Source organism: Scomber scombrus, chromosome 8 (assembly GCF_963691925.1).
Source record: "Scomber scombrus chromosome 8, fScoSco1.1, whole genome shotgun sequence".
NCBI lineage: Eukaryota > Metazoa > Chordata > Actinopteri > Scombriformes > Scombridae > Scomber > Scomber scombrus.
The window spans coordinates 16,160,299-16,173,434 of NC_084977.1; the positions used below are offsets into that span (position 1 = coordinate 16,160,299).

At 40.8% G+C, this 13,136-nt stretch overlaps 1 protein-coding gene across 1 annotated transcript in view; it reads left to right on the forward strand.

Moving 5' to 3' along the window:
• insrb (insulin receptor b) overlaps positions 1-13,136 on the forward strand; it is an 81,457-nt gene that overhangs the window by 19,839 nt on the left and 48,482 nt on the right. Inside the window, exon 2 of the mRNA XM_062424553.1 lies at positions 2,959-3,507. Coding sequence (XP_062280537.1) covers positions 2,959-3,507 — 549 coding nt within the window. The remainder of the gene's footprint in view (positions 1-2,958; positions 3,508-13,136) is intronic.

Genomic DNA, 13,136 nt, shown 5'->3' on the forward strand with positions numbered 1-13,136 from the left:
ACAACAGGCGTTTGCTCCATTATTGCCACCAGTTGGCATCTACTAAAATATGTTATGGCCATTTGATATCTAAGTTTGACTTTTTGCAGTCTGGAAAAAATGCGAGTCTGAGTAGCTCAGCCTTGATGCCAACATGCACGTGTAGTAAACAACATGGTTTTATTTGACAGCGTAGTGATTTAGTGCTTTACTGGCTGCTGTCCATTATAAGGAGTCACTTAAACCATTCCACTGATGTGTTGCCGGTCAGAGTTTGTACCTAGGTTGTTGACATGTTTGTCAGGCTAACCATTAACAGAATGGGAAGTTAATAGGTAGCTTACACCTGGGAAATAACGAGAGCCAATAACAACCCAATGGAATTATGCAGTCCACTGCAATGATTTTGCATTGTCTGTGTTTTAAGATGCACGTTGAAGCATCATTTTTATTTATTCATATTTTTTGGTGCATAGTCATGGTGGAGAATTGAGTGTAATAAAAAGGAAAAATAGCAAAACGTGGCAAGCAGGGTTTCACACCATTAAAATGCATGAAGGACACATACTGTTGTGTGAGTGTATCATCGATCGCCATTAGATCCCTTCTGTGTGAAGAGGCTTATTTTGCCCTACAGGCACAGGCTTAGGTCCCTTTTCAATATGTTTTTTGCCCTTAAGATAATGACTGTTAATACTAGAAATAGCATATTTTCCTTTTATGAATGGGACTTGACACATTACAAATATTCAAATTTAAGTGACAAAATGATTAGTTTTCCATTTATTTGTAATAGATGTTACTGACTTTGCAAACACAACTTTTCAACCTTTATTTTTTTGTAGCTGTAATTCAGTAAATGACTGAGAGACGCAACCTAATGTTTGTTTCTTGTACTTGTACTTTCTGTGCAGAAAGAAGTTTGTGATTGTCCATTAACATGTGGCATTGAAATATTCTCACATGTTGGTTATCGTCCGTAACCATAACCATCTGTTTTAGGCCATAATGGCTGTTGGTGTAGTTTGTACAGGACATACACGGTTAAGTCATGTGAACAAATAAGTATTTAATGTCTCATCACTACCAGTGTGTTTAATGAGAATGTTCACTGAATGGGAATGTGTGTCAACACTGTTGGCGCATTTCTGTGTGTACATTTATGCAAATTGACCTATCATTTTTTTTAACAAGGATCACGTTAATACGTCAAGCAGCAAATCATGTCTATTTCCACTTTAAACAGCACATCAGTGAACATAACTGGTTTTAGTTAAACGCTTAAAACTGACACTTGTCTGCTCTTTACAAAAATAATTCTATTTTGTGACATTTGACATTTTCCTCAAATGATGAACTCATTTATTAGCAGAACAAGAGTGCATGACAACATAAATGCAGAGAGGCTTATTGGGTAGACATACATCCTTCTTGTATGATCATTTTCAGCTGTTGAAGACGATTCAAATAAGAAGTAAAAGGAAGTTAATGGTAACCAAACTGGGATTCATTTATGCTTCATTTTCATACTTGTTTCTATCTTGATTTCTTGATTGCAGTTGTAAGAGAACAATACGTCTCACACGAACCAATTTCAATGAACATGCTAACTGTTAACACCCATCATGTCACAAGGAGTCTCTGTTGATGCTTTGACAGCTTCTGGTTTTGATACACAAGCAGCATGTGTGTGAACACTGTTGTCAGTAAATATAGAGGCCATGTGAAAGAAAACTAAAGCTCCTCTAGATTTCTTGCTTTGTAATCGTGTTTTTTAAGATAAGAAAATAACAGTGTGGTTAGGTTTCTGTTGTAACTGCAGCAGTAGAAATAATGTTTTTCTTGTTACACCTTTCTTTTACAATTAAAACTGTGTATTGGGATCCTACCTCCTTCCCACTCAGTCATTTTCCTCTTAGCTACTGTAGAATATATTGGAATAGTGCATCTTATTATTTGTAGCAACCAACAGCAGCATGCCGTTTCCCTCTGCACATCTCCTTCAGTAACTATCCCCTAATGAATTCTCCATTCCTCTGATGTGTGTATGAGTGTGCGCGCATGCATTTGCTGGTCCAAATGTGGGCTTGTGTGTGTGTGCCAGTGTGCAGCAGCTAAAGAGTATGAATGAGCATGGATAAGCATTTTGCTTCCAGGCTTGATTTCTGTTAACCCTTTCATGTCTGCTTCATTCAGATCAGACAGTGCCGTACAATAATTTCCTCTCTGGAGAAATGGCACTGGAGCCAATGAAAAGCGAGAGAGTGAGTTTGTGTGAGCTTGCGGCCAGTCAGATTGTAGAAGGGACTTGAGTGAGGCTGCCTCATGGATGGCTCTGCTCAACTTAATGCAAAACGCTAGTGGTTTCATGGCTTAATTGGGGAAAAAGAAGGATCTGTTGATGTTCAAATGCGCTTGTTTTTACTACAGTTGCAACTTGAGGACAACACTTCATGCCTGTTTTGCCAGAATGTCATGTCGCTCAATTCACACTGTGCTGCAATTTATGTACAAAGTAATTAATACTCACTAGTGAATACATACTCCAGTTTATGTCCATCATAATTATATCAATGAGGGTAGACTTGATATCAAAAACATCTGTGAATATGTAGCAATACAACTCAACAATGATACAATCAAGAATTACCATAAAGTTGAGCACCTCTCTAAAACAGTTTACATAAAAACTGAATGTAAGGGTTATTTCAAGGCTGTTTTAGCGATCTAATGAATATGCTCTGGAGTTAGGTGCTTACATAATTGGTTTTTTTTTTGTTTTTGTTTTTTTACTGGGAAGCTCCCTGGTATATATATTCTATCTAAATGTATGAATGAAATTAAAGGGCAACACTCAAAAGGGTTTCTTAAGAAAACTATAGTAAACCTTACTGAAATTCTTGGTTAAATAAGCAAAACTCTTGTAACAAGTGTATATATGTTTGTTTCTGACATCTCTGCTTATTTCTATCCTTCCAGTTTGCCAGAGTAAAGACATCCGTAACAATGTGACCAACCTCCAGTCGCTGGAGAACTGCACCATCATCGAGGGCCACCTGAAGATTCTGCTCATGTTCAAGACCAAGACCGAAGACTTCCGGGGCCTCAGCTACCCCAAGCTACGAGTGGTGACAGACTACGTGCTGCTGTTCAGGGTATATGGCCTCGAAACCCTCACTGATCTCTTCCCAAACCTGACAGTGATCCGCGGCAACAACCTCTTCTTCAACTACGCGCTTGTGATTTACGAGATGCTGCAGCTGAAGGAGGTGGGCTTTCACAACCTCATGAACATCACCCGGGGTGCCGTGAGGATCGAGAAGAATCCAGACCTCTGCTACCTGGCCACACTGGATTGGTCCAAGATCCTGGACACGGTGGAGGACAACTTCATCGTGGCCAATAAGAACGACAGGGAGTGTGGAGATGTGTGTCCAGGCACGGCCCAAGGTCAGACCATCTGCTCACAGAACACCATCAACGGACACTTCAGAGGACGATGCTGGTCGCAGACTCAATGCCAGAGAAGTAAGTGTACATTTGTGTGTGTTTGATTCTTTAAACAAAGAGTAAAGACAGAATATTCACTGTATTCAGTCTTTTCCTCACACTGTCCCTGTATACCTATTAGAAAGTTGAAGTTTTTCTGTGGTGTTAAACCAGCTTGATACTCACCAAATTATTTAAAGAATGACATTTGGTGTGAAGCACACGAAAAAGCTCCGTATTGATAGACACGTTAGTATAGCACCTTTTCAGAATCCATCATGCAGCTTGTTGCAAAGTGGTCCATTGAGACACATAATGAGAAAATGCACTGGAGATTTACTTTATTCCCAGAAATCAATTGAGGCGACTGATGTTTTAATTTCACATGATTTATCTAATGATTTCTACGATGCGAAGGGTTGCTCCTGATATCAGAAGCCAGGAGTCTTGGACACACCACGCCCTCTGATTAGCATTCATTGACTGGAGCATTGTGGGCAAGCAATCTGTAATTATAGGCTCGGGATCTTCTTGATGTGTGAAAAGAATGCACTGTGTTGGTGAGTCAGGGGAACTGCACACTCAGAGGTAGGCATTATGGGAGGAAAATGCAATGAAGGAAAGTCAGTTTGCGGGAGAGCGTTGATGGACAGGGACAATCTGTATAGTACACGTTTGTTAGTAGTTGTATTTTCTCTACTTTTGGTTAAAGAAAAAAGAAAAGAACTGTGGCTTTGCTTGGTGCTGCAGCCAGCCGGCCTGCCAGTGTGTCGGCCAGTCAGTCAGTCAGTCAGTCAGTCAGTCAGTTAGTTAGTTTTTCCTTTCCTACCATAAACATAGAGAATGGCGTCTATTGTAAGACACACAGAGAGAATGCTTATTATTTTTTGAAGGCGATTATAGCTTGTGTTGTTTTTTCTCTTCTGTCTCTGTGTCTGACAGAAGGGCTAGCGTTCAAAGCCTAACGACCTTGGCCATGTTTATACTTGAACATCGACTGTTACAGCCCGCATATAATGTTGGCTCCTCGATTTTCTGCCAGGTCTCACTGTTGGGAAAGTAATACAGGAAATGGCCTTCTTTGTGTCTCCGTCTCCATCTCCTACACACACACGCACACACACACACACACACACACACACGCACACACACACACACACACACACACACACACACACACACACACACACACACACACACACACACATAGAATGCCTTAGAGTTTTGACTACTAGTTATACAGTATTCATTGGTTTTTTTAAGCATTACAGAGAAGTAAAGCCCTAAGGTTTGTGTTTTCCAGTACTCCAGATGTTAGAAAGCATTTTGGATTCTTTAAAAAAGTTTCTAATGATGCCATTAAGAGCTCAAGATTCAGGTGTAACATGTAAGACAGAGTTTCTGGGAACAACAAACAGCCCTGACCATTAAAAAGGCAAATCAACTGATGAACATAAATGAGTTCACAGTACATCAAACAACATCTGTACATGTGTGTTCATGTCTCCTTTTATTTCGGATAGGCCAGGAGAGCAGGTATGACACTGTGCTCTACGTCACGTGAGAGGCACCAGTGTAGTCAAGAGCAAGAGCCATTTCTAGAACATGATGCAATGGTTGTCTGCCTCTGTGTCGAGTGGGGGAGGAGTGAGTGTGGGCTACAAATGGGGATGATATGTGTGCACTTACTGTTAATGTTGGCGTGTGTTTGATACACAGTACCAGTCAAAAGTTTGGACACACTTTTTGATTCAAGTGAAAGGGTAGATGTGTCCAAACTTGGCTGTTGCTCTGCGTGTACTTTAGTGCTTGTTTCCCCAGTTCCACACTGCCACAGACATTTCTAGCCTTCACTCTTTCAACTTTAAGCCAATGCTCTTATATGAAGATGCTCTGCTTTTTTACAAATTAGTGCTATTCTAGCTTAGAATAGCGTATAACACAAAAAGTATAATTAGTGTAACAGTAGATCTTTAATTAGGGCTTCTGTGAATGAAAACTCACAGTTTACATAGTTAGATGCACACATACGCACCTGTCTGTGTGCACACGCAGGCGCAGGGCGGAGGACCATTAGATGGGGTATTAAAGTTTATGTGTGAGTGGAAACTGTGGGGTTGTTTTTGTTGTGTTTTTACAGGGTTCCTGTTGCCTGAGGTAAGAGCCAGGGGAGAGCCTGCATTCCTCTGATCTTACACATGCTCCTTACAAGCAGGAAAACCACTTATGTGTGTCTGTGCGCACATTCGTGTGTGTGTGTGTGTGTGAACCCAGAAATGTCATGTTTAACTGTGCAGGGCTCTTAAGTAACTTGTTGGCAATCAAAACAGCCTGGAGAGTGTAAGAGATGTGACATTCATTACCCAGATCTGTTTTCTGTGTGTGTGTGTGTGTGTGTGTGTGTGTGTGTGTGTGTGTGTGTGTGTGTGTGTGTGTGTGTGTGTGTGTGTGTGTGTGTGTGTGTGTGTGTGTGTGTGTGTGTGTGTGTGTGTTTTATACTGTAAATTTACAACTTTGTGCAGGTGGTGGATGTGGAGGTCAGTGCAGTAGTAGGTTTTGTCATGTGCACTCAGGCAGCAGTTTTCTCAGGTTTTACAAGCTGTCACAAGTCACTGTGGCTTTGTTACCTGATTGAATGTTGGTGGTTGTTTGTTTTCCCTCCAGACGACTATAGTGCAAGTAGCAGATTGCTATCAGGGGTAGTACTTTAGTTTAATTTAGTTTATTTTTATTGGTTATTTTAACAGGGGTCAATCACAACAAAACTGTTAAGCCAGAGTTAGCTATATAGCTAATTTACATCTACGGCCTCACACATAAAACAACATCATACAAAATATATACTACACACTCCCCATGTTAAATAAATTCCATATAGAAATTGGTGATGATGATTGGTTTGTGTTGAGCCAAGTGTTAAGTGTTTAAAAAAATACTGAAGCATGTGCCTTCTCCGAGTTTCATTTATCTGCTGCTCTGAGTGAAAATGCTGATTGTCTGAAAGCAGTTTTCTTACATTCAGCCGAGCAGTTGCCTCTTGCTGATGCACTGGTCTCCCTATCATTGCTCCTGCAGAATGACTCATACTATTTTAAGTTGTGGCAGCGCAAGATCATGAATTAATTTATACATCATGGACATATCTGCATATCAGGCACATATCTGCAAAACAAAGAAAACTGTCAAAGGTCATACATTTTACTTTTAAATGATGACAGCTCCTTGTTTGTCTATCAAGAATGTCCACAGATTGTTTTATAAAGAGTGTTTATTGGTTTTAGTGTAGTCACTCCTGCTTGGTTACTAGTAGTCAGCTTTATGTGCAGTGTGTGTTTCCCTGTAGAGTGAAATATCAGAAAATCTCAATTTATGACACAGATGTAGATTAACAAATCAAAACATCTTCCAAAGCTTTCCAAATCTGAAATTCTTCAATCATAAATGACAGTGTTCCCTGTAAACTAAAACAGCAGTGACTTCTCATTAAGGTCACATGTGCCAGGTTGTCAGATGTGAGATCTATGGGATTTATTGACCACTGGTACCTGCTGTAAATGAGACAGACAGGATGTGTAGGCATGTGGATACAACCTCCGTACCCACATGTTGTACATGATGCATCCAGGATGAGTAAAATTCACTGGGGTAGAACTAGGTTGGCTGGTGAAGTTGGTTTATTCCCAGACAGCTTTTGCCATTGATCCAAAATGTAATCACGAATCTAATCACTTTAAAAAAAAAAAAAAAAAAACTCTTATTCATAGTAAATGGCCTTTTTTAACATATATAAAGAGTCTTATTTTATCAAGGGAACATGTAAAACATGTTAAAATAATAAACATTTCTAAATACAGTGGGTAAAATGTTACAAAGAACCCTTGAGAAGAGATAAAAGGAAGCCAGAGGACTACATTTATAGATGTGACAGCTGTATTTACAGATGAAAGAGAGGCAGATTGCAGATGCATATACAGGCAGACTGTTAGATGGAAAGCAAGCACACAAGACAAAGGACTGGATTTCCAAATGAAAGTAGAGACAGAAATGAAGTAGGGGTTATATTCACAGATGAGAGAGAGCCAGAATGGGAGCAAATAGTCGATCTCGTGTTTAGATAAAGCTCTATCTGTTGCTGAGGTCTGGCACACTGTGTTCAGCCTCGTAGACTCCAGGCTGCGCTACGCTTGCACAACTCGCACACGCAAAAAACATACACAAGTGAGCAGGAGGAGAGAAAGCTTTTCAGGTCAAAGTTCATATAGCCTGCGCCTACGTGCTTTGTTGTTTGCTGCGATTGTTTTCCGGCACACAGCCACAACTTCACCTCCCAGTGACAAAAGCTGTAGAGGGAAAATGCTCTCTCTCTCTCAATTACACAAACTGCTTTCAGAGCGTCCCTGTCAAATAGGTTACACCTGTGCTGGTGTGATTTAAATGGGTCATCGTGCGTCATCCGGTATGGCTCTGTGACCCTCCTCCTGGCCAGGCTTGAACACGCTTCGGAACCTGTTAGGATTTTTTTTTTTTTTTTGGTGATTTTGTCCTTTTGAAAGACATTAAACAAACCTCCCAGCTTTTGTAAAATCAGAAAGCGTGCACAGCAGCAGTTGAGAAATAGAGAAAGCATGAAGAGAGGAGAAAATGAAACTTAATTGGAACAGTCTGACATAGCTAAATCAAGTGGCTATCTTCATGCTGTAGTCATGTAGGATTTTTTTTGTGTGTGTTTTGTGACCCACCCACAGTTATGTCCTACATGGAAGTAGCATGATTTATCCCTAGGCTGAACGAAAACACAATTAAAGGAAATTTTGCTCTAAAACAATGCATTTTATATTAGGTTCAGTTGAACTTACGAATGCAATTTTGCATTGAACACTTTTCCCCCCTAATTTTTTACAGTGTAGTCACAGCAGAATGGAGTTTTTTCACAGCTAATACATGTATGAGTGATTGCAGGAGGAATTATAACAGCAAATAATACCTTTCAGTGTACATGTCTCATGTGGGTACCAAGATTTAAACTTGGAAAAATGCAAATCCTGATGTCTGTGTATGTTGCCAATAAATGGTATAATTATGTTGTGTCTCTGAGGTAATCATATTTGTTTAACTTGTATATGTATTGAGCATGTCATAAACATGCTGGTATGGTCTCAGTTAGACGCCATGCTTATAGAAATTACCATTGATGCCATTTCCATTAGTGTTTTATTTCTCACGCTATCAAATGAAAGTCGACTGTCAGTGTGGATAAGATGAGGGCCAGATGAGGAGGCCAGGAGGGAAAGAGAAGGGGTTGGGCAAAGCAAAATAAACAGCAAAACAAACATGGCGGGGCGTTTCAAGTGTGGCTCCAGGTACACACACAGACCCAGACACATTCAAAAACCACACACATACACATTTTTGCCAGAGTGGCAAGTGGCCAGACTAGAGGAGGTTAAAGAGAGAAAGAAAATGACAGTATTAAGGATGGAGGCGTTCAATGAAGCGTGCTGTTGGCCTGCGCCCACAACCAAACAAAAACACTTAGCTGGCCCAGCCTCTTAATTGTAAGTGTCTCCGCTCAGGCTGCTCCCAGACTCCTCTCTCAGCTCGTCTTCTCTTCTGCTTTTCTGTGCTTCACTTTCTGCTGTCATTTCCAGTGAGAAGTAAATGAAAGTTTTTCTGAAGCTGCTGTTCTGAATTAGCCATTTAGTGCTCAGTGACAGAGGGAACAAATGAGCATAAACACAAAGGGGTCAGACAGCCTGATGATATAGTAAGTGTAAATGTTAATGCTTCATAATAATGGAGTTCACATGTCCCAGAGGTAAAAGAAAAAACACTGTGATTTGATTTCTGCATGTTTATGTGAGTACAAGGGTCTTTGTTCATGACAGAGACTAACTGATGTAAAAGTTTGGGGGCACTAACAGTCCATAATGACTCATTAATCATTTTTGCATTACTTGAAATGGCAAAAATAGTATCATAAAGGTAGTGTCAGATTTAAGTATGGCTGAGTATCATTTTTTTATACATACATACATATATATGGCACTGAGGTCATACATGGGTTTTGGTGTAGATATCAAAACTATGTATTTTTTCTTTTGTTGACACTTGAAATATAGAAGCAAGTTTTTCTACAACCTTTTTTGATTAACAAAGGAGCCAAATATCTTGAATGTTAAATGTGAAATGCAAGCAACTGTATAGAAACACTGCTGAAACAGAATAGTCTTAAATATGTACCATTGTTATATAAATTGGGACCTATGTCAACAAAGAAGACAAAGATTTGATTATTGGTCTGTATCAAGTATTGAGGCTTAATACTGTACTAAGCCATATTTAAAACATTTTCTAATTGATAACACACAGCCAGTATTTTAACAGCCATAAGACAGAACAGATAAAGTATTTGCTTGTAAAAGTAATGTTCAGGTATTGCACATTATGGATGTTCACATGTGTATTCAGAGAGACTGTCGGTATTGTACACATTCAAAAGGCTTCATTAAATTTGACGGGTTGCCGATCTGTGAAACAGCAACCTTTGCACATATATTGAGTCGATAGTACAAGTACAAATACAGTAAATACCTAAAGGCAATATTTGCACAATTGTTTCTCAGATTCTAAAAATGGTTGCAAAGTGCAACTAAATAACAGCAGTCTGGTACCGTGGGGCCACTTGAACCAGATGCTTTTCCAGCGAGAGGGGACTCGAGCTAGAAATGCTATCCTTTTGCTGTCTTCACCCTCGCTGGAATTAACTTGGCTGCCAGAAAGTAGGGGCTTTTTTTTTTTTTTTTACAGCTAACTGACTGTACACAGTGAGAGAAAAACAAAGTGTTGGATAGGTACTGCACATACAGGCTGACATTGTGTATCTAACGTGCCAAAAAGTGGAGAGCAAACCTGTTAACGGTAGTAGATGAATTGTTTCCAGTTTCCCTCTCCATCCAGTTCCTGTGTAAAGTGAATTGACACTAATGTGATCCTGATAGTGATACACACACTCTGAACAGAGAGCTGCGTACATTTGTTCTCATCTTTCTCTCATTTATTGCTATAGACACAAGCAAGCTCTTCTTTGATGCTGCCCATTTGTGATAGTTTAAGCTTTTCTGTGGTGGCTTGCCTTACATCAACACAAACACACACACATGCTCACTCACTGGTGTTTGAATTACCATTAATATCTTATAAAGCCTGATTTATACTTCTGCGTTACGTCGACGGAGTAGCTACGCCATTGCCCTTGGCCATTTATAGTCCCTGCGTCGAGGGAACGCGTTGCTCTGCAATTCACCGCCATGCCGCTAGGGGGTGTGTGTGGTTTCAGAGGAGTCATATCCGTATCCTTGTTTATCTTCCGGTCACAGTAGCATGGTTTTTTTGTTTTTTGTTGGTCACAGTAGCATGTAGCATTGTGCTATGTGCGTTATGTGCGCTAATAACAGAAAACACATACCTTTTGTTCATTATTAATAATAATGGCGGTGTTGCAGGAAGAAAGACCGGAAAAAGCAACTGCCGGAGGAAATGACGTTTTGAGCGGACCAATCACAACCCTTGCGGTCCGCGTTGCCGTGACGCGTAGTTAGGATTTTTTGGAGGTGCACGTCAGGCTACAGCGTAGGGGTCCGCTTCGACGCAGAGAGCTCTGCGTAGCTACGCTTCGACGTAACGCAGAAGTATAAATCAGGCTTAAGGGACAGAGAGTGAGAGGAAGAGACAAAAACTGAGAGAGGGGAAGAGAAGAGGGAAGGAAGGATAGAAATAGACAGATGGAGAGGTAGTAATTGTGCTCTTGTGTTTTACTTCCTGGCAGCTTGCATCTCTGTTAACAAATCCAAATTAACTTTGATAAGCTGGCACCCGTAATGCATGTGAGTTTTGTGAGCGTGTGTGTGTATTTCCCTCAACCCGCTCCATTCGCAGAGTGAGCGCAGTAGCAGGCAATCAGTGCTAGCCGAGCGCCCCAGGGGATCTGGAAAACTCACTCTCCTCTCTCCTCCAGCTCATCAATGGACTGGCACTCCCACATCCTGCTCTACACACACACACAGAAGGTACACATGCGTATGCAAGTGTAACGGCCCACAATCAGATAGAGACACGCAGGCCAGATACACACTTTTGCACGCAGAGCCAAGTGGAGCACAACCGTACACACAAGGCTAAGTGGAACACGCTGACACTGCTGCCCACTATTCTGACTGGGGATTGGCTGTTGGGAGAAATGTATGTAGCCTAAAGTGTAGAGAGGATGGGGGCTTCTGAGGATACTGCCATGCTGGAACAAGATGTATGCCCACTGTTGCCGCACTGTACTGTTTTTAAAACATAAAAAACACAACTGTCGAGAGTAAGAGAGGGATTCCTCGTCTCCTGATGCCCTCTTCTTCATTTCCTTGCATTTTTTAAGAATACAAATTTCACATCTGTTAACTGACTGAGAGGGAGACTGATATATTCCTAGTGTGGGTAATAGTCTGATTCCCCCTGTGCACACGTGGTTTGATGTGTGTGTGTTCATCTCTGAGAGTTTGTGTGTGAGCTGTAGAGGAAAGCATGTTGGCAGGCGAGCGGTTGTTACAGTCCGAGCTGTCTGAAAGGACTTCCTCATTACTTCCCGCCTTTGTCCAAAGCACTTCCTACTGGTGAGCTGTACAACTAGGCCCTGGGGGAAAACTAGCGGGATGGTGATGGGGTGAAGGTGGGATATACTTACATGTGAGAGACTATAAAAGGAAAGAGAGATTAGATGATTTTGTTCACAGCTCTCTAGATGTGCAAAATGCCCAGCTCTGACAGAAATGTTTAAAATACTAATCCTCTTGCAAACCCCCAGGTTGTGAACCAGTATGTCCAAATGTCAACTCAGCCAGGTTGATGAAATGATAACACGGTCAGCTGAGATGAGAGGCGAGCTGTGAGGAAGTGTTTTTGTGTGTGTGAGGGAGGAAAATAACACGACCCTCCATCTAGCCGAGAGAAGGGGATTGTTTTCAGGTGTTTAGCCAGATCAGATGACTGCCTGCTTCAAGTTCTGACATCAGCCCTACACACACACACACACACACACACACACACACACACACACACACACACACACACACACACACGCACTCGGTCCGGTGCTGACCCGTCAATTGACAGATACAACCAGGTTATATATTTAGGTACACCTGACCCTAGTGTTAAAATAATAATCTTTCAAATCTTGCATCACACACAAGACAGCACAGTGCTATAACTGCTATGGGAAAGTATAACTTAATTGTGTTTATCCTCACTGAAGTATCCAAATGATGACTGGCGTGTACTCTAAACTGCCTTCAGTTACATCGTTAGAAAATGTTACCCTATTTTTCAATCTTCAAAAACAGTGCAAGCTAACAGTAATAGTAATCAAACCTTGAACTTTGAAATCCTTGAAAATACCTTGAACCTTGAAATATTTCTTGTTGAGTTTCTCTATAAATAACCACACAGAGTTATTCACAATACTGGGAATGTTAGAAAACAGACTTTTCCCATTATCCCACTGGGCATGCTGAGCTGTCTGATAAGTTTAGATAAAGTAACACTTTTGTCAGGACCAGTTCAACATGAATTCGGATGGTGTTTGCAGTTTTCTCTCCAATTTCTAAAACTTTTATGACTAAAAG